At 40.5% G+C, this 23,753-nt stretch overlaps 1 protein-coding gene across 1 annotated transcript in view; it reads left to right on the plus strand.

The window, feature by feature from the left end:
* WNK4 (WNK lysine deficient protein kinase 4) overlaps positions 1-22,591 on the plus strand; it is a 129,116-nt gene extending 106,525 nt beyond the window's left edge. The window contains exons 15-21 of the mRNA XM_075277362.1: positions 1,424-2,325; positions 15,213-15,270; positions 17,228-17,906; positions 19,218-19,420; positions 19,996-20,090; positions 20,463-20,522; positions 21,313-22,591. Coding sequence (XP_075133463.1) covers positions 1,424-2,325; positions 15,213-15,270; positions 17,228-17,906; positions 19,218-19,420; positions 19,996-20,090; positions 20,463-20,522; positions 21,313-21,315 — 2,000 coding nt within the window. The 3' untranslated portion in view covers positions 21,316-22,591. The remainder of the gene's footprint in view (positions 1-1,423; positions 2,326-15,212; positions 15,271-17,227; positions 17,907-19,217; positions 19,421-19,995; positions 20,091-20,462; positions 20,523-21,312) is intronic.
* Positions 22,592-23,753: the final 1,162 nt, after the last annotated feature.

Genomic DNA, 23,753 nt, shown 5'->3' on the forward strand with positions numbered 1-23,753 from the left:
TAATGGAGATTATGTGTCATGAACACTGCTCCTTCAGATCCCTGGAGGAGGACCCTACATAGATAGGACGGGTGATGTCATAGCAGTGGGAGGATCAACTCCCACTGCAAGGGACGGCACAGGCAGGAGGTGGTAGGGGTCTGAGTGGCAAGAGCAGTACTCTAAAGAGCATTACCCAGACAGGAGCACAGGGGGTAGTCTTTGCTCCATCTTTGGCCCCTTTAGGCTAATGCTCTGGCCAGTTGTTTTACAATCAGACACCTTAGTGATGATGAGAAGGGGAACATGGCTAATGTCCTGTGACACATAGAGAAGATTTCTTTGTATATTTGTTAGTTGTAACAGAAGACAAACTAGGACCAAGAGAAAGGAGGAAATGAAGATTTTCATTTTTGTATATGTTCCTTTAAGATTACCTTGGTTTGGCGCGGGAGTTGCACAGAAATAACTTTGTGTTGTATATTTTACTTGTGTTGCATTGGTTTATTTGCAGTTAGGATGCTTTTGATTTTGGAGACTACGTCAGTATTTAGTCACTTCTATTGTCTTGCCGCAATTATTTATCTGTTTGTGCTACCGGAACATTATGCCCTCTCTGAACAAAAAATCATACTGGTCACATGATCGTCTGGAACAATATGTGATCCTCTGTTACATTACGTAACCTGTGCAGAACGTTATAAACCTATGGCACTATAAAATATACACAGATGAAGACATTAAGTGTGCAGCATTGTTACCTTTACCCATGTATATCTTTGGGATTCCTAAAAGTTGAGTCAGTGTCACAGCCTTGAACTTCCACCAACTCCTTAAAGGGATTGTACCAGATTATATAAAGGGCTTGTTTTTCCTGTAACCATGCAGCACTTGACCATGGGATGTGTCTGGTATCACATCTCAGTTCCATTCAGGTTAATGGGGTTGACCTGTAATACCAGACAGAACCCAAGACCCCATTAATCCATATGTCTGCGAAATAGTATTACCTAATAATAACTCAACAAATCTTAGTGCTGGAGCTTCAGCATCAGGTCAGTGTCAAGTAGCATCTTCCATACTAAATATATCCACAGGTCTGTGACCTCCTCGGTAAGTAGAAGAAAAACTAATGAATTCAAATTAGTTATGAGTCATCCCAATTCCTCCAAGATATCAAATATCTCAATTGCACAAATCCTACTTTATATGGATCTCAAACTCCGTGTCTGATATTTTAGATATTTTGGTGAATATAGAAGCAGTCAGGTGTGGCGTTGCCAACTTGGTCCATTGGAGACAATTTAGTTTAGCAAGCTCTGCCCATCTATTGATAGATTATGCATGAAGTAGAATTTCGGTCATTGTTTTAAAGTCACAAAATGTTATCCCGAATTTATTGTGCTTTGCTGTTTTTTATACTTGCTGTTTGTTTGTGTTTTAGGTTCCCCAATGTCCGCTAGCAGAACCTGGCCTTCTTTCGAAACAACATCCAGTCCAACTGTACCTTTCTCTACAAGTTATTCCATGCCATCTTCTCACACGTTTCCTCCTACAACCTTCAACTCCATGCACAGTGGTAACTACTTGTCTGCTTTACCCCCACACTTGATGCCTTCATCTTCAGCAGGACATATGGGCTCCCAAAATTCCTTATTTCCCAACATGATCAACTCTTCTGTCAATCATGGAAATGCTTTGCAACACATGATAAACAGTGGTATGGTGCCACAGACTATGACTAACGCTTTAGCATCTAATGTTCCACCAGCCACCCAGTGGTCTCCTACAGCACCTATGTTTTCCTTGGCTAATGTCTTATCCCTGGCTATGAGCATGGCTCAGACCTTGTTACCCGTGGCATCAACTGCTACAACGCAACCTCAAGGGATGCCTCCTGCCTTTCATCAACCAATGTCTGGACATCTCCAATCTCCCCTGATGTATCCTACAAGTTACTCTCAACCCCAAAGTCCTGTCAAAGATTTCCGTGGACAGTGCCCTTATATATACCCGGTCTCCCCCCATACCAGTGGAATGTATCTTCAGAATATGCCAGGCCAAACTTTCTCTAACATGGGTGGCAATTTCTCACAGCCTTTTGTGCCCCCAGAGTGTGTGCCACACAATGGAATGTTTCCTCAGCAAGTGCCATCTACAAGCATGTCAGGGTACCCTCAACAACCTCCTCAGCAGCTGGAAGTGCCATCTTCTCCTGGGATTGTCAAGGACTTGCCTGAGCTCCAGCCAGGGTTAGGGGCCTTCAACGAGGTGTCTTCATCCCCAACTGGAAATCAGGTTTCAGAAGCTGCTGGATGTGTGGTGGGACAGACCATGAACAAACCTGTAAGCATTAGCTTTTAGTGTGTGAGGTGTTGTAAATTGTCTTGTTGGGACGTGGTTCGTTCAATGGATCAATAAAAGGGTTAAGTTCCTGCTAGATGCTCCAAATAAATCAGTGAGTACTTGATGCCTATGGTGCGCCAACCTTATGTTTCCACTCAATGCCACAAGCTGAACATGACTAAATGCACTTTGTGTTCATTTTCTATATAGATCGTAAGGGAATTCCATAAATAGCACCACACTTGTCCACAGGTTGTGTGTGTTATTGCAGCTTAGCTCTATATATGTGCCAGTGGATCTGATTTCCAATACCAGACACAGTGCCACAGATATATATATATGGCACTGCTCAGCTCATCCTGCTCTATAACATGCTGCTGGCAGAATGGACTGCATGTTCAACAAAGTGATAGGAAATTATATTGGTTTTATTTGGGACTAGCAGGGAGTAAGCCTTTATCTATGTAAATTATATGTCATGTCGTGTGTAATATGTCTGTTTTAGGATCATATATACAAGTCTTTGTAGCTATATGTAGGTGCCTTAGTCCTGGTACTGATAACTGTGCCTGAACCCTCAGAGGGAATCTTAAAGAAAACCTTAATTGTCTTATAAAGGGAACAAAGTATAAGGTTTAATAATCGTAGAACTATCTGTATACTGTACTAGACCTCTCTCCTAACAGTATATTGCTAATAATGCTGTTTACTTTCCTCCTCGATCTTCTCTCTCCACGACTAATTCCTTATACAGAGGGGAAGGAAGAGATAGATTCACAGGGTGTTCTGATTCTTGAGGAATACTTGTTGCTGCTTTTTTAATGGCTGTTACATAGTATACAAGTGTTTTGTGTGTGAATGACTTCTAGTTTTATAAGGTAATGATATAGTATTGTGGATGCTTCAGCTTGTTTGCCATGTTGGTATCCCCATACCGAAGCTATTGGGGAAACTGAAGGGAATACAATAAATTCTTCGTAGTGGTGGGATTTATTAAGCCATTTTCTGGCTTAAAATATAAAGAAGTATTTTCAGTTTCACCTTTCTGTCTATTAGTCATAGGAATCCTATAAACTGTTGTACTCTTAGCTGTACAGTATCCATTCACATCCCTATTGAGTCATGTGATCAGAAATCAGACCTGCCGATTCATACAGTACTTGGACGTCAGTGTGAGTCTCAAAGAAAGGAAGTCGGTATGAGTCTCATAGACAAGAAGTCAGTGTGAGTCTCAGACAGGAAGTCAGTGTGAGTCTCAGACAGGAAGTCAGTGTGAGTCTCATAGACAGGAAGTCAGTGTGAGTCTCAGACAGGAAGTCAGTGTGAGTCTCAGACAGGAAGTCAGTGTGAGTCTCAGACAGGAAGTCAGTGTGAGTCTCATAGACAGGAAGTCAGTGTGAGTCTCATAGACAGGAAGTCAGAGTGAGTCTCATAGACGAAATCTGTACCACCTGCTATGACTATAGGTAATTCTTTCATTTATATTACTGTTACATAATGGAGATTATGTGTAATGTGCAGTGTTCATTCAGATCCCTGGAGGAGGACCCTACATAGATAGGACAGGTGATATCATAGCAGTGGGAGGATCAACTCCCACTACAAGGGATGCACAGACAGTCAGTGTGAGTCTTAGACAGGAAGTCAGTGTGAGTCTCATTGACGGAAAGTTAGTGTCAGTCTCAGACAAGAAGTCAGTGTATCATACACAGGAAGTCAGTGTCAGTATCATAGACAGGAAGTCAGTATGAGTCTCAGACAGGAAGTCAGTGTGTCTCAGACAGGAAGTCAGTGTGAGTATCATAGACAGGAAGTCAGTGTGATTCTCAGACAGGAAGTCAGTGTGAGTATCATAGACTTACACTTAGAGAGACTGACTTCCTGTCTACTGAAAAAGCATGGACTATATATGAATCGGCAAGACTGAATGGAGGATACAAGAGCTGTAGAAGACTTGGGTCAGCAAAGAGTACAGAATGCCCATTACTAACAGGCAGAAAGATCTTGAAAAGGGAATGCTTCTTTAATAAAATGAGCTTTACACAAATGTATAAAAAGTATAAAGTTGTTTCTGCAAAATATGGCTGATTTTTATACATAGGCATAGTCTGTAGGTCAACAGGAGGGACAGAGCACAAGACCATCAAAGACAATTTTCATTGGTCAGATGGTCCCATGTCTTTGCACCCCATTTACTTTATGTACACATCTGCTAGAATATATTAAAATACAATAAAAAATACAAAATAATTATGAACATAATGTTAGAAGGACCAAGTGATAGCAAAGGGTCAATTCAATCATAATAATAAAAACTCTATTAAAGTAATAATACAAAGTATTGAGGACCCTTCATAACAATGAAACCGAGGACCTCTATGACCTTTCTATTCTAAAACTTGAAATAGAAATCTGTTGATGTGATACTTTACATAAATTACCATTTTATATGGTAATAATAGTACGTTATATAAAAATACAGCAGCTTCGATTTTCATTTAACGTTGAAAGGATTACAGTAGGTTTATTTTATTATTAATATTAATAATATTAAAAAATGCTTTTATATTAAAATCTTTATATTTTATAGCAAATACACTGCCTGTTACTGACATTTATTACTGTACATAATATCTGCCTAAAAAGATATAGAAATATATATAGAAAAACCATATGGTACATAATATAATTTAAACATAAGAAATATTTTTTTATCTATAATGCTTGAATTGCAATAAAAAACAAGGTGCGATTTTTGTACTTTTATATAGATAGTTGCACCTTTAAATTCCATCCTTGCCTTAGAGAATTAATAAAGTCATTTTAGTAGTATTTTGATTATTAGGTGATTATTTTTTTTTATTTTTTTTGCCTTTTAACCCTTTTATAGCACACGTTTTATACATACGATCAAGGAATCTAAATCGGATTTCTTTTGTATGTTTGCACCCTCTTTTTCCCTCTTGTGGTTCATTTGTCACTTTTTAGAGGTTTTAGAAAAATATTTTAATTTGAATAAAATGCTGCTATTACATTACATTAGCAGTGTCACATCTAAGGACTATAAAACGCATTAATGTTGGGGGATTTAAGCGATACCATTGCTGGGATTACTCTCTGGACCTTCTAATCATCTCTCAGTATAAATCCTTGCTGCAGTCTACGTAATAATAGTATTCTTAGTATGAGGCGTGTGTGAGCCCCCTGATTCATAGGTTATACTAGGTCAATAAAAAAAAACCTAGATTATTCACATTTTTGTATTATTTCAGGCATAATCATAAGGGAAATATAAAATTGTGGTAAATTGCATTTTCATTTTAAGCTAGTCATAGATGTATATTGGCATCTTTGTTTCTTAAGCTACGTTACATAGTTACATAGTAGATCAGGTTGGATGAAGACATCAGTCTATCAAGTCCAACCTATAACCCTACAATCCCCTACAGTGTTGATCCAGGGGAAGGAAAAAAACACCAATTGCCCCATTTGACGGGAAAAAATTCCTCGCATTAGAGTTTCTGTTTGGAGACCCCATCGCAATGTCTGCCTTTCAGTTGAAAAACAATGGAAACTTCATGGACCCCCACTATGATGGTCCATCAGGCTTCATGTGTGTCCTCTATTTTAGTGGTCTGTATATCCATTGTTCTGGTCCTCTGACAGACCAGAACAATAGACAACCCATTACAGATATGAACATAGCCTTGATTCAGGACACTTGGTGTAAAAGGGCCATGCAAAGATATTTTACATGGTATACCCAATACATCCAGTATAACCATTTGAATCTTGGGAAATATACATTTCCAGTGCCACAAATATATCTTTAGATGATTGCAAATGGCAATAAGTAAACTGAATATGAACTTTGTAAATCATTGATAGTTAAAAAGCGATTCCTCCTCATTCAGCCTGGACACGGGCTTTCCTTTAGCTTCTCAGAGAATCTGTAGCATTTACAACAGTGCATGGTAGACACCTTGATACAGACTCACAGCGAGCTTGATGCGTATGAGAGCGTCGGAAGGAATAGTTGTAGGATGGGCGCTTTTTTTTAATCAAAAACCGCTGAAAATCATATAAATGAGAGTTACGGGGCATTCACACGACATAACGCAGCACTGATTCTTACACGATAACTCTGCAAAACAGAATCCCATTGACTTCAATGGGCTCCGTTTAGCACGCGTAACTCATTGAAATCAATGGGAGGCTTTTTAACCCATTGATTTCAATGTGTCATGCACGATAAACGGAACCCATTGAAGCCAATGGGATTCTGTTTTGCAGCGCTGATTCTTACACGAGTTATCGAGTCAGAATCAACACCGTGTTACATCGTGGGAATACCCCCTTAGACGCCAAGAACACAACCGAGTGTGAATATGACGTGAGGCCGAGTTTTCAGTGCAATGCATGTATGGGTGCCATTTGCTGGCATTGCGTTATGCATTCACGTCTATGGGGGCTTTGGATTCAAGACACGGACAATAATACAGCAGGTTGGATTATTAACTATAATCTTCTTTATTTCTATTGCCAGCATTTCTTTCCAAATGAAACTCCTATCTATGAGATGTAGCATAAACCAATTACTGTTATTTCCCATAATCAGATAATGGAACCAGTCAAAGAAACAGAAGTAATATCATCTCGCTTTCCTAAAGTGAGTCTAATAGGAGACGTCTATTACGTGACTGCCATAGTACATAAGGCACCGGAATACCTAATGCTTCACCATTGTCTGTCCTGCCATGGGATTCTTTATCTTATGGCGCATGGTAGTGAATGTAGGAGTTTGGATGATGGAGCCAATATTCAGAATATTCACCCGTGAACACAATTTTGTTTTTTGTCTACATGGCTAAAGCCCCACGTAGCGGGTAAAAAAATACTGCAGGAAAAACTGTGGCGGAAATACATAGCTTTTTCCTGCAGGGTTTTTCACAAAATGTCGATAGTTTTCCTTTTTGCTTCAATTATATCTATACGGTATGATTGACAAGATGCAATTTCCAAAAACGCAACGTTACTTACGCCATATGAAGCCATGGCCTATGGTAGTTTTTCTAATACAAAGCTCTAAATTCCCAGAAAGACATTCAGTTACAGGGAACTTGTCATGCTGAAAATGCTATATAACATGTTATATATCATGTTATATGACATGCAGGCAGCGTGTTATACAGCAAGAGTAGCAGAGCACACTGATATATAGCTTTGTGGGATATGTATAATGTATCAGTTATTGGTCTAGGCCTCTGCACATTCAGGCAGTCCACTGGGCAGCTTACATAGCCAGTCAATCACTGGTTAGAACCGCCCACTGGACTCCAAAGTTCAGAAACAGCAGAGGTTTACATCAAGAACAAGTAATGAGTTCTACTGAATCTTTTCCCACAAGACTATATATCAATGTGTTCAGCTCCTCCTGCTCTATAACATGCAGCATGAAGAATGAACTAGAATTTCAAAGTAACAAGCCCCCTTTAAATGATAAAATTTCAGCTACCTTCTGTCACCTCTAGGTGGCACTTAGGAGGTTACTGCATACTATGTACACATTGAACTCAGTAATAAAGCAGTATGCAGTAAACTGTCCCTAGTATCAACCACAATACTAGCACTTTTATTATGTTACCACCATAATGTTATTATTAAACTCTATCAATCCAGAGGATTTGGAGCTTTTTATCAGAAAAACAGAGCTCTGGCCACTATACAACATACCTAGAAATGAATCAGCACAGAATGTTCGACTGGGAAACAGCAGGGTGTTAAAAAGTGGAACAAGATGTGCAAACATGTAAATAAGTCTAGAAAAGGAAACCTCCATAAATAAGACTTATTTTCACAAGTACACATATGTCTCAAGAGTCCTAAACACTAGACGCAAGAAGTCAAGTCAAAGTCAAAACTTCTAGAACAACCCCATAGTTCAGGCTTTATATGTCTATATGTGTAGAAAGTAAAAGTCAAAGGAGTGGGTCTAAATAGACAACAACGGGCTCTTTTTTCAGATATACTCCTGAAGTTTGGTATTCACGTGGATTGTCGTAGACTGTCTTGTGTACACCGCATATAAATGCAATGGTGATCAGCTTCATAGACGTGAGAGGCGGAAGGTTACATCAGCCGGCAAAGAGACTCGACCACATGTTTGTAATGTTTGTGCCCACAGTTATCAAAAATATTCACGTCCATAAATGCTTTAAAGAGGAGCTGTCACAAGATCTGAAAAACTCAATGACATACATCATCTGATAGACACTGTTACCCTGAGAATTTTAGTTTTTTGTTTATCCAAATCTGTTCAGCCATTCCAAAGATATAAGCCCTTTTAGTGTTGATGCAGATTAGAGTATATTAGCCAAGTGGGCGGTAACATTGCATGACATACAACACCGCAGTGATACCACCTACTTCACTAGTATAACCTATTCTGTATCAACAATAACAGGGCTTATAACTTCAGAATAGCTGAACGGATTTGGATAAACAAAGCACCAAACTGTTCACTGGGCTTTTCAGACCTGGTGACAGCACCTCTTTAATATAAATCTTTGTGACATGAGTTGACATTGTACCTTATTAATTGGCAGACTCTTCCCCTAATATTATAATGTCCTATAAGTCATATAATTCATAGGGATATTCTCATCTAATATTTACCTAGATGACCGATATATGTAGGGACTGCACACAAGGACAGATCCCTATGCCAGGACATGAGTACATTGGTAGGTTGTGAAATATAGACAAGTTTTATTGACTGAACTTTATCTATAGACTTAGCTTTATAAGCTGTATATATCATGGAGGCCACTCAAGTAGTTATAGCTGGACCTTAAAGGGGGAGTCCTAGCTTTGGATTGGCCCTTGAATTGGGGGGTCTCACATCATGCTTCTTTGGGGTTTCAGCTCATAGGGTGTTGGCCCTTGAACAAGAACTCCTGTTATTCAATAGTATGACCCCGTCCCGTGACATTGGTGATCGTAATATTAGCTTTGTGGTCCCCTCGCTCCTCTACTGCACCTTGTTCATCTTTGCACATTGGCGTTGTAGACTAGGCTGTGTTCACACTCGAAATGGAGAACATAATGCAATTTCAGACTATTTTGGCCACCATAAAGACCAAATACTTCACAGAGGACATTGCTATCAAATTACCATTGAAATGAATGTTATTGTTAATGTAAAAAATTCTGTGAAAAAATGGAACAGAATACTATAGAGAACTATTACTAGTGTGAACAGGGCCTAGCATACATTGGTATCTTTTACTCATACCATCTTGGGGTTTTTATACCGTGTTTCCAATGTAAGTTAGTTGGGATGTTGTATTATAAATCAATGCTAATAATGGGTCTTGCCAAGTATATATGATCAGCTTAGAGCCTTCGTCTCCAGCAGGTGTGACGGTACAACGTCCGGCACTCAAAACTCCCATAGGAGTGAAGGGAGCATGCTGGGAGTTGTAGTGTCACAACAACTGGAGGGCCAAAGGTTTCTGATCCCTGATTTGGAAGTTACTACAATGCTAGTCGAAAGTTTAGATTGTAAGCTCTGAAGGGCAGGGATAGCCCATCTATGTGTATCTGGTAAAGCAGATCCCTTGTTATTCAATGATAAGTGGGCCCTAGAGAAATTCGGTACTAGTAGTGCAGGGTACAAGGAAAATTGGTAACTGGCAGCTGCTTACCTCTCACTAAGCCAATGACCAATATGTACTCAGGGGGGCCCAGATAGGATGCATTGCTTTTTATTTTGTATATATATATATATATATATATGGGAGCCCACTCATCATATATGTGACATGGGAGTTTGCTGTCTTATTAGCCTTTACATTGAATTCAATGAGGTTGTGACATGCATTGGACAGTATGACAAGTACATTCTCATCGTACCGTTGTTTTTACTTTTTGGACAAAGAATTTTATGAATAAAGTATAGAACAAAGTTGTTTGTGATGTTTGTGTTGCATTTAGTATAGAGCTAATGGGGGGTATTTTATGGTCTCAGGTCCTATTCACATCTGTGTTCCGATTTCTATGTGGACGGAACGGAAACCTATAGGCATTAAAAAGTGGTTACTTGGGAAATGCACGGACCCCATAGACTATAATGGGGTCCATGTGGTTTCCGTTCAGTTTCCGCACGTAGCATTCCTGCAAGCAGCACTTTTCTCTCCACATGTGTCGTGCAGAAACCATGCGGGCGCCATTATAGTCTATGGGATCCGCGGGTTTCCTGAAGGTAACCAATTTTTAATGCGTATAGGTTTCCGTTTGGGCATCCCCAAGCAGATTTACGGAACGGAAACCCGAATGCAGATGTGAACCGGGCTTTAACCATATATTATATATATAATACAACATATAATATTTGTAATTATTCACCTTCTAAGAGGAAAAAATGCTTCACTAGTGCCATCTGTTGGAGATAGCCACCCTGCAAGTCAATGTCCGACCCTGATAGGTGGCTCTCTTTCTTTATAGATGGCACTAGCAAGACAGTTTCTTCCTCCTTAGAGCATTGCAAGTAAGACTGTATACACAGCTGCTTCTCCTTTAGGCTACAGCCCCATGTAGCGTCCCACAGCAAAAAAAAAAAACGCTGCGGGAAAATCCGTTGCGTTAGTGAAACCGCCAGCGACAGTTTTGGAAATCGCAGTGACTGTAAAATGCTGCATTTCTTTATGTGGCATTTACACCACGTGGGGCCCCAACCTAAAGAATTATTTCCATCTCAACAAATTGCTGCCAAGATACGAATAACTACTTTACCCCAAGAGCAGGACTTACAAGATCAGTCAAGCAGTGCCGTTTCCTAAAGAAGAGGATGGGAGCGATGGAAACAGCATAGCACAGTTGAGCTACACTGTCTCCATAGCTTCACAGTAACACGAGGTTCACATTAGCACTGGTCTCCAGTGTTCTGGCCCATCAGAGGACCCTCACAATGAAAAGGCGGACCACTAAAACAGCGGTCACACACGGAATCCAGTGCAATCCATTGACTATAATGGACTTGTTCTATGTAGAGCTTTCTCTTTTTCATGGAGATGTGTACATAGCCAAATGGAAACAGCATAGCTTATTCCATAGCACCTATTCTCCTCCATAGGAGTTACTAGACTAGACTAGATCAGTGCCGCTTGGTCAAGAAGAAGTTATTCCCTTCTTGGCAGTGAATAACCCTTTAAAGTGAACCAGTAACCCCCATTTTATGGCCAAAAGTAAGTGGACATCATTTCAATCCCTCCATTGCAAATGGCCAGGAAATCTACTATACAACCATGGAATCTCCATAGAAAACTGATAATCATACAACTGGTCATTTAGTCAAATTTCCACCCTACAAAAGCTGCAAGAGCAACAAGGTTAACCTATGAAGAGGACATATTGAATGACTTCATGGACTGGGTCTTGATGGCCGAGCATCTACATACAAGCCATGTGCAGAGATGTTAAGGTGCCCATACACATTATGTGAACACCAGCCATTTATGTAACTGTATATGGGGGTGTACTAACTACCCATGAGCAAACAGGAGATGTGCTGCTGACAGTAATGTCAGAAGAAGGGCGACTGAGCGCCCATGCTGTGCTCCTGGTGACTAACGTGCAAAACTAACTAAACACATGACTTTGTTCCTATATCATCGATCACAACTCATCTGCCAATATAACAGAACTTTAACTCTGCTGCCCAACTTATGGCCCAGTAGAGGATAAAAGGCTGATACCATGGGGTCTGCTCTAGTGCCCATGCCCATGGATTTGCATGAGTTGTTCAACCAGCATATACAGGTTAGATTTTTTTTTTTTTTTTTGGGGGGGGTCCACCTCCTTTTGGCCATATAACATTGTTTCCACGTCTTTAGATTTTATATGTACATACTTTTTGATTCTTAGGCTGCATTCACACTGAGTAACGTTGGCGTTTTTTGTGCTTATTTTTGCACATAGCACCACGTTAACGCCGCGTAGACGCCGCATTTGCGCCGCGCTATTTTGCGGTGGCGTTGAACGGCGCAAACGCGGCGTAAACGCAGCGCTATGTGCAAAAATAAGCATAAAAAACGCCAGCGTTACTCAGTGTGAATTACATATATTTTATTGAGTGAAAATGGGATTTTATACCTGCTTAGATGTTTAATATACCATACGATGTGGCATCATGTGTATATACAGGATAGGAGAAAAGTATCAGATGGCTGGGGATCACTGTTTATATAGCGTGGTGGTGCACATTTATGGCCACTGCTTTCTATGGGGCTGCAGAAATGGCGATGTCCATCAGTCCCAACAAAGTTAATGGCGCAGTGGTTGTGCATGTGCGCTACTCACCATTCACATGGAGCGCTCAGAAGAACTTGTGGTCCCCCATTCTCTTGATCTTGGGTGTCTCAGGGGTTGGACATGCAGTTTATCAGATACTGACTTAGGCCCGGTTCACATCTGCGTCCGGGTCATTGCATTCCCCATCCCGAATAAAATCTGTGGAGAGAAAAGTCCTGCAATCTGCCCTTTTCTCTCTGCATTTTTCATGCGAAAACCACCCGGACCCCATTATAGTCTATGGGGTCTGCGGGGTTCCTTAAGTAATCACTTTTTTATACGGATAGGTTTCCATTATGAGGGTCCCCAAACAGAAAGCTGAACGCAGATGTGAACCGGGCCTATGAATAGGGTATAAACGCTTAAACGGGAAAACATTTGACCAGTTTTCTAGCAAGGAATGGACAGAAAGGAATAAGGGAAACTATAACATAGGTCCTAGGTAGTGAGGTGAGGGGGGTGTAGATGGTATCAGCATATTGAACAGTAAGGGGCAAATTTACAAAAACCATGAATCTCATGAAGTATTGCACCTTTACGCTAAGTTCACACAGGGGGTGGTGGGGTGGATTTTGGCACCAAGAGTGACGTGGGGAGCCGCGTCACTCTTAGCTCAAAACCCACCTGCCACGACAGTCGCGGCTTCCCCCCTCCAGAGTTGGTTCAAATTAATGGGCCTACCTCGAAGATTGCTGCTACCAGGTGGACACTGCGGCTCAGCAAACTGTGGAATCCGCCTGAAGAAAGGGCAGCCGCTTCTTTTTTCCTTGAGCGGCAACATGACGCTCATGGAAAAAAGTAGCCTGGCAGTCTCCATAGACCACCATTGTGAGGGGGCGGATTATGACGTGGATTACGCACCATAATCCGCCCCCTCTGTGCCCGTGTGAACGGGCCCTAAGTTACTTCCAACCTGGCTAGTAAATGGCTCTGCATTTACTGAATACCCATAAACAATGTGATAAGTTTTATAGTAACTCTTACACGTTCCCAGGCCAACAAACTTGGATGACTTCAGTGCTTACGTAAGTTTGCATTGTTCAGATGATCATATTATCATCTTTACTGCCTCTTCCCCACCTCCATATATAAGGCCTGGTTCACATCTGCGTTCGGGCCTTTCCATTCCCCTCTCCACATTTAGTCCTGCTAGCAGCATTTTTCGTGCAGAAACCACACGGACCCCATTATAGTCTATGGGGTCCGTGGGTTTCCTTAGGTAACCACTTTTTTATGTGGACTTCCCGAACAGAAACCCATGCGCAGATGTGAATCGGGCCTAAGACCTGAGCCTGTGAGTTACCACTACAGTCTAGTTAATGCTATATATTTCCATTATAATCGGTTTAACTAGTGTTCCTTGTACAGGCCATGGTACTGAAAGTGTAATACAGACTGGATTACTGTGGTCAGGGGGAACATGGATATTGGCCATAAATACGAGTTGTCATGAATCGATGACACTTCTATTGTGCTAGATCTACTGTCATATTTGGTAAAGATACCTATATGACGGAGTGTAATACATTCATTACATCGCCGGGTATCAGCAGTGACTATAGACAACCGTAAGATGGCTTCGGGGAATGATGAGGATGACATTATCTCGTGTCTCGTAACATGCTGGAAGCCTCAGATATTTATTAGAACGTGATATAAAGTCATGTCGGGCCTAAGTATAAAGACCTGTCATCACGCAGCATTAGATAAAATTGGTGTTATCCAGTATTATTCACTTCCCAAATGAAATGATAGCCTGAGGCCTCACAGGGGATAATATGCTGAAAGGCTTCTAAGCTTTAGTGATAAATGGCAGATATTCCCTCTACCTAATGCCATCTTTACCCAGAGGACGCCTAATGATAGACGACTGTATCCATGACACCTGAATACGGCGATGCAAGTGAAAAATAACAAAATACATGAATATTATTTGATATCGTAAAAGTAACTTGGATAATGTAGTTTTTATGGATGCTAGTCTTAGTATTCATTCCCAGAGATGGACGTAAGTCTGATACCTGTGTAGCAAATGGGTAAAGGTGTGGCTTGTCCTAATATGAAGACCATTGTCTGGCAGGTCAGTAGAAGGGCCAAGCAATTTATCAGCGAGTAAAAAGGGACTGTAAGGTCTTCGATATTTATGTTCTTGAATCCAATGTGAAGTGCTTTCCCCCTGTGGCGAACTCTTGTTACCATGTTCCCATACGGATTACATCAGATCACCGGGGTCTCAGCAGCATGACACCAAGTAATCAGTTTTTGATCCATGATATAGTCTAACAAAAAGGATTATCTCGTGCGGACAAGCCCTTTAAATTAATTTGTCATTACATTAATCTTTGGCACACTGGGGACATCTTGTGGTCAAATTGGGAAATGCAAGCGTAGGTAATCGAAGCAAGGCTAAAGATTGAAAAGTGCTAAAAATGTTTATGATTTTAGTTTATGTTTATTTAATAAATTTCAAGCATTGAATAATTGTCATTACAATAATTTGAGAATTTCTGATGCCAATTTTATTTTATTTTTACAAGGTACAACCTGTTTTGCCTGTGCTCCCATTGAATCCTCAGCCAAGTGCCACCTCTAATGGTAAGTTTGTAAAGCATCACTACATCTATCTATCTATCTATCTATCTATCTATCTATCTATCTCCTATCTATCTATTTATCTATCTATCTATCTATTCATCTATCTATCTATTCATCTATCTATCTCCTATCTATCTATCTATCTATCTATCTATCTATCTATTCATCTATCTATCTATCTATCTATCTATCTATCTATCTATTCATCTATCTATCTATCTATCTATCTATCTATCTATCTATCTATCAATCAATCATCTATCTATCTCTATCTATCTCCTATCTATCTATCTATCTATCTATCTATCTATCTATCTATCTATCTATTCATCTATCTATCTATCTATCTATCTATCTATCTATTCATCTATCTATCTATCATCTATCTATCTCCTATCTATCTATCTATCTATCTATCTATCTATCTATCATCTATCTATCTCCTATCTATCTATCTATCTATCTATCTATCTATTCATCTATCTATCTATCTATCTATCTATTCATCTATCTATCTATCATCTATCTATCTCCTATCTATCTATCTATCTATCTATCTCCTATCTATCTATTCATCTATCTATCTATTCATCTATCTATCTATCTATCTATCTATCTATCTATTCATCTATCTATCTATCATCTATCTATCATCTATCTATCTATCTATCTATCTATCTATCTATCTCCTATCTATCTATTCATCTATCTATCTATTCATCTATCTATCTATCTATCTATTCATCTATCTATCTATCTCCTATCTATCTATCTATCTATCTATCTATTTATCTATCTATCTATTCATCTATCTATCTATCTATCTCCTATCTATCTATCTATTTATCTATCTATCTATTCATCTATCTATCTATTCATCTATCTATCTATCTATCTATCTATCTATCTATCTATCTATTCATCTATCTATCTCCTATCTATCTATCTATTTATCTATCTATCTATTCATCTATCTAGCTATTCATCTATCTATCTATCTATCTATTCATCTATCTATCTATCTCCTATCTATCTATCTATCTATTTATCTATCTATCTATCTATCTATCTCCTATCTATCTATCTATCTATCATCTATCTATCTCCTATCTATCTATCTATCTATCTATCTATCTATCTATTCATCTATCTATCATCTATCTATCTCCTATCTATCTATCTATCTATCTATCTATCTATTTATCTATCTATCTATCTATCTATCTCCTATCTATCTATCTATCTATCTATTTATCATCTATCTATCTCCTATCTATCTATCTATCTATCTATCTATTCATCTATCTATCTATCTATCTATCTATTCATCTATCTATCTATCATCTATCTATCTCCTATCTATCTATCTATCTATCTATCTATCTATCTATCTATCTATCTATCTATTCATCTATCTATCATCTATCTATCTCCTATCTATCTATCTATCTATCTATCTATCTATTTATCTATCTATCTATCTCCTATCTATCTATCTATCTATTCATCTATCTATCTATCTATCTATCTATCTATCTATCTATCATCTATCTATCTCCTATCTATCTATCTATCTATCTATCTATCTATCTATCTATTCATCTATCTATCTATCTATCTATCTATTCATCTATCTATCTATCATCTATCTATCTCCTATCTATCTATCTATCTATCTATCTATCTATCTATCTATCTATCTATCTATCTCCTATCTATCTATCTATCTATCTATCTATCTATCTATCATCTATCTCACATCTATCTATCTATCGGACAGACACTCTCCAACAACCCCTAGGAATTAGACCATAGTACCCTCTAAATGTGGGTGTCTTCTGCTGCACCATCATTGTGTTAGAGTCTGGGCTCTCCGGAGGATCCTCTGGTGTTTCTAAGATTTCTATTACAAGATTTCAGTGACTATAACTTGATTTCTTGTGCTTTATATTCACAGAGGTCCAGCCAAAAGTAGTCGGGAGATTTCAAGTAACAACGACGAAAGATTCTGCTGACAGTGACACATCATGGAACCTAAGCAGCAGTCCCGAGGTGTCTCAGACATCCGACACAACCCCTGAACAGTATGAGACCGCTTCCTCCGATACAGATTTCAGCACAGATGAGGAGACAGAGGGAAATTTCTCAGAGCCGGAGAGACTGACTCCTAATGGGAACATGAACATGGCTGCATGGGACAACACGCTCAGTTGCTCAGAATCTGACACCTGCAGCCAGGATGCGGGGGACTATTGCGATGGCGATGACAGGGAAGACTTCACCCCAGTCAGTAATGATGTAGAAAGAGGAGATGTCTCTGCTTGTGTCCTCAATAACAATAGTACAAGTGAACATGGCTGCCCAGATAACTCCATCAATGAAGGCCTTAACCAAAATGTCAGTATTATGAATGGGGAGAACTGTGTGGACAGTAGTAAAGTAATAGCAGTATATGGTGGGAAGGATGTAGACACAAAGTCTTCTAGCGGGGACGAAAACGTGGAGAAGACGCCTCAGCAGATCTCCACAGTTCAGGTGTGGCTGCACTATACAAGAGGGATCTCCTATCTCAGCAGCGATGACACCGAGAGCGACGATGAGGAGATATTCGAGGAACTTCAGCAACTTAGACAGAAGTAAGTTTCCCGTAAGGGCTGATATATGTCATAGACAAGGAAATCAGGATGGACATGTTATCTGCATTTGTACAAGGAGGTCTACTGCTGCCGAAAAATAATAGTGGTCCCTCCTGTCTGAGATATGTTCCTGTCTAAGCCTAGAGAGATTTTCTAACAAGAATAAGGTGATCTGTGGCTAGAAAAGTCAGTGTACATCACAGAAAGAGGGGCAAAATGATTTAGCTCCACCCACTTTTATGTTGACTCCGCCCATTCTCATTCATTTTTCATATGCCCCCACACAGTCACCTGTAAATGATATGTCCCCCCTCCATCTCTCCCCCAGTTTTATATACCCCCTTCATCTGCCCCCAGTTACATGTCACCCTTCCATCTGCCCCCAGTTTCATGTCCGTCCCCTTTATCTGCCCACAGTTTCATATCCCCCCATCTCTGCCCACAGTTTCATATCCCCTCATCTCTGCCCACAGTTTCATGTCCCCCATCTCTGCCCCCAGTTTCATGTCCCCCCCTTCATCTGCCCCCAGTTTGATGCCATTCCCACCCCCCTTCGTCTGCCCCCAGTTTCATGGGGCCCCTTCATTATGTTCCACCTCAATGTTTAACACAAAAAAAACACTTATACTCACCCTTCCAACTCTCCTCCGCCACTCTCTCTGCAGTTTCACTCACATAGTTGTAGGCGTGATGTGACGTCATAACATTGCACCTACACATCCACTAGCTGGAGCGCAGCGGTAAAGCAGGTGCTGAGCTGTGACAGCTTCTGCTTTACTTGTATATGTATTCAACTCATCTGCGTCCTCTGCAGATGAGTTGAAACCGGGACATACTTCCCGCCGACCGGGACCGTGGGACAAGACACCAAATCCGTGAATGTCCCGCAGAATCCGGGATGCTTGGGAGGTATGCAAATAGTTTAATCAGTTGAGCTACTCTGACATCATAACTAGTTCTAGTCAGGTGAGCTACTCTGACATCATAACTAGTTCTAGTCAGGTGAGCTACTCTGACATCATAATTTTGGTCAGGTGAACTGCTATGACATCACAACTAGTTTCAATATGTAAGCTCAAGGGCAGATATATTATATGTCCAGGATGTTCCATATGTATATACAGGAAAATCAGTATCAACCTTTGGAAAGACATCTTTGGAAAGTGTAGAAGCCGCTCTACAAGGTAGTGCCATTAGTTTGATACAGATTGTCTTGCTGACCGATTCCCTTATAGTGAATATGGAAACAGTACATATAAATTTGAGAACTTGTCTGACTATATCTGACACCCCTAATTCTGTGCCCTGTAGACACATGTCTGAAGTGCAGTTACTACAAGCACTGCAGAAGAAGGAGATAGAGGAGCTGTACTACAGGATGGGAAAAGTGCCTCCGCCAGGGATTGTCTCTCCGGCCGCCATGCTCTCCAGCCGACAAAGGCGACTCTCTAAAGGAAGCTTCAACCCATCACGGAGAAACAGCTTGCAGAGATTAGAACTTCTGCCCGCAACTGGTAAGCTCTCGCACCGCACATATATTCTTTCATGCTTTCACCTGCTGCTGTCTGGGGGTTGCCGCTATTCTATATGACATCCTAGGTGTGAACAGGTCGTAAGACTGTGATCACAAGTCATGGTAAAGTCTCCATAACAGCATGGTAAAATATATACACAAGAGAATAAGAACAGGTATGGCCTTCATCAGAATGGAGGACTACTATAGCATTCCTTGTTTCATGTAGTAGTTTCCCATTGCTTGATGTTATATCACCTGCTGTAACTTCTGAGGCTGCAATTGCGGATAAAAGTACAGATCAATTCATCTCTATAGGCCCATATACACGGCCATAGCTTTGGTAGCCATGTGCCCGTGCCGTCCAGTCCAAGGACTGCAAATGAAGCTGCGTGTCCTGTACTTGTTCACATTTGTGGCACAGACAATTATAGTGGATACAAGTCATATTATGGATCCGTATTCAATACTGATATGAATTTGGTTTCATCTTTTTTCTCGGGGTTTATTTAATGTATTTTTGCTGTTCTTTTATGATCAGTGTAATAACGCACCTATTACCTATGATGTCAACAGGAATAAGGAAGAATTCACTTGGAGGAAGCAGTACAGGGTCTCAGGACCAGCGTCCAAACAAAGGCATTACATTTACAGGGGATGTGACAAGAATGGTGAGTAGACAATGTTGTAATGGGGCTCCATTCACTTACATTAGGAGTCACGGGGCTACATGGAAATCTTTGGTTATGGGAGTTATGGTCAAAGTGACAATGTAGCCTGAGCCTAGCATACAGATGTATTATATAGTGTAGCTAATATATTGAAAACCTAGTAAGTATATCCCGTCCATTGTCCCCATCTTGCTCCACACATGCATGCAACATATTAAACCACATGCAGCACGTGTAGTAGGACACATCACATTTACTATGTGACTGCTATAGGAGCCCACAACACAGATTCAGCACGTCACAGGTGCACCCGACATATGTGTCTTATTAGATCAATATATGGAATATTAATTACATTTCTATCTGTCTCAGGTAACTACTGGAGGAATTCACAGCGATGCGTGTGATCAGGACGACAAAGGGAAAGTAAAGGTAATCTAATATTAATGGAACTTAATTGTCAACTTCTGTGAGAAATTATATTTTTTGGGGAAATCCAATACAAGTCAAATTCTGACAAATCATAGTAAAGATGTCCGTCACTAGTGATATAATACAGGTGTGGGTCCCAAACATTTTATGGGGAGACTCATTTTTTATATTAGGCAGGATAAGTGAAAAAAAATACTCACCTCTCCCCGGTGCTCTGCTGTCTCCCAGTGTGGTCTGGTTCCGCAGATCCAGTGTTTATTCCAGCGAAAGTCTGTCCTGGTTCCAGGGATATTGGTGCCGTTAGTTTCAACTACCAGTATCACTGCAGTGTCAGAGGGTCCGGCCTCACAGCTCAGCATCATTGCTGGATGGTGGGTAAGACTCCTCTTCACAGTATAGGACTATAGAAGTGTACCATCTGGGGGAGTATCCCTCACTGCTCAGCCCCAGTAATATTGGGGGAGAGACTATTGGCACCAATATCTCTGGAAGCATCAAAGCTAATCAGCTTTACACTGGTCTATAACACTGCAGATCTTAGAGGACATGAAAGGACCTCCTTGCGTGGATTGGGGTGCCACAGCATTCTCATTCTGCTTATTAGTGAGGGTCCCTGGGGTTGGACTCCCATCAATCTCACTACCCTAAGGACAGGTCATTGATATATAAAACCCAAATTCTGTTCAAGTATCAGGAATTCTGTCTAGAGAAGTCCTGCAGTACATGCCTAGAAAACTATCTTATCCTCCATGCCAAAGTTTACCTACTTTATGTCTTTTTTTGTCCACAGTAAAGTCTTTACATCACCCAAAGACTTGAAGATACAGAGACAAAAACAGACTACCTCAGCAGACCTTTGTTGCTTTCTCCTGCTACGTGATGGCTTCAATGGTGAAGACTTGTCCAGCGAGACATATTCATTGCTGCAGAGGAGCATCAGAATGTGCTGAGAACTGAATGTGCATTAATGCAGATGGAAGGATCTGCGCCTTGCCTTGATGGATAGCACCCAACAGATGGGTGTCATGGACCATGACTGCCTGAGTGACTGCCTCTTGGAACTGTCTATTTGAGGATGAATGTCTCATCTTAATGTTGTGTCCGTGTGTCCGTGTTTCCCAAAGGACATAGCAAGGTTCCTCACACACGTCACAGCCGGGAGTGTGAGGACCTACTGGAAACAGCACCAGGACATGTCGTTGGCTTTGGTTAGACGTTCTCTATTCGTAGAATGTGAGTTCCATGACCGCGCACTTTGGACTTCTTCAGAGACGAAATCTGGAAGTCACCTGCCAACATTTATTGCCATTTGTTTTGTTGTGTTTTTTTTTTTAGCTTGAAGCCACAATTACCAATGAATGTGCATTATCCATACAGCAATAGCAATACAATATGAGATTAAGAGATTATTGAATGTGAATGAGATTTGTAGATAATATACATTGAATGTGAAGACGAGGAGATGATGGATTGAACTGTGGTCCTCAAAACTGACAGGATCTAAAGATTGTAGAAAAACAGCAAAGTGCTTCAAGCTGTGTATTTCACGATAGGTCTTTGAGGAACCATCTATGGATGTCTATTGATGTATGGCACCTAGAAATTATGGGAGAAGTTCTTGAATATTTGCTGCTTGCATTGTTGTGTTTGCGCGGGCAGCACTGTATAATATAATGTGAAATGAAACTGGGCAACTATCTGCTGAGATATAGATTATATATATATAATTTTATATAGTATATAGTATAAAAAATTCCTTTAATCTGGTATCCAATAATCCGGAAAATCTGATAATCCAGCACCTGTTTCAAGAACTGCAATATAATGTGGGATTTCCCCAGGCGAGATATAGAAGACGGAGCTGTGATAATGGATTCCTCTGATCTGGAAGACCTAGTAATAGCAGATTTTGGGTTGACACTTTTTGAGGTTTTCTTCCAATAAATTACCTATTGTACCATTACAAGTGATTTTTTTTATATATTTTTCCTTAACTTGATAGTACAGAATGTTTCATGATCTGACACCTGTCATGTCTTATTGATGCTGAATTAAAGGAATTTTTCGGAGTAATGTCGCACAGTTTGGTTTTTACTTTATTCAGGCCAAGAAGACACAAAGGCAAAATAATACAAATTACATTAAATTTTTATTATACAAGATTTTTTTTTTTATTCGGTGGGGGGAAACGGAAATAATGGAAATAAGTAATAGCCATTCTCATTACCAGTGGTGTAAGTAGGAATGGCAGGGCCCTGTGGCGAACCTTTGACATGGGTCCCCCCTCCAAAGACCCCAACCGACCGCCCCTTTTCTGCCGCATTCCTGCAGGCACTATTATGCCCCATAGTGGCCCCTGTACACAGTACCCTATAGTGGCCCCTGTACACAGTATTATACCCTATAGTGGCTCCTGTATACAGTATTATACCCTATAGTGGTCCCTGCACACAGTATTATGCCCTATAGTGGCCCCTGTAGCACAGTATTATGTACTGTAATAACCCCTTCATCCCCAGGCAGCAGGCAGTTGCCAGCACAGTACTGTGTGCTGACAGCTTGTCCTGAACATATGGGGTAAACTCACCAGTCTTCACTCACTCAGCGCTGCTCACTCCATCCCCCGGCACAATCTTCTTCCTTCTGTGCCCCTCCCCCACTGTCAGGACACATGCTGAGGCTCTCCACCTCCCGGAACCCGACACCTTAGGTGGCCTTGGGGCTCAAAAAGTAAACTTTATTGTTTATTTCTTTTTTTGGCATATTAACTAGTGAGGGGACCCGGGCCCACTAAGGTGTCGGGCCCTGTGGCAGCTGCTACCGCTGCTACCACTGCTCATTACATAGGCCTAATATATAAATGACTACAGTGTTGGCCAAAAGTATTGGCACCCCTGCAATTCTGTCAGATAATACTCATGTTCTTCCAGAAAATGATTACGAGTAGAGATGAGCGAACAGTGTTCTATCGAACACATGTTCGATCGGATATCAGGCTGTTCAATGTGTTCGATTCGAATCGAACATCACGTGGCAAACTCCAAAAAAATTTGATTCCCCTCCCACCTTCCCTGGCGCTTTTTTTGCACCAATAACAGCGCAGGGGAGGTGGGACAGGAACTACGACACCGGAGGCATCGAAAAAAATCGGAAAAAGTAATTGGCTGCCGAAATCAGGTGACCTCCATTTTAGACGAATAGTGGATTTCAAATCCGGGTCATATGAGAATG

The sequence above is a fragment of the Leptodactylus fuscus genome, chromosome 6 (assembly GCF_031893055.1).
Source record: "Leptodactylus fuscus isolate aLepFus1 chromosome 6, aLepFus1.hap2, whole genome shotgun sequence".
Classification (NCBI taxonomy): Eukaryota; Metazoa; Chordata; class Amphibia; order Anura; family Leptodactylidae; genus Leptodactylus; species Leptodactylus fuscus.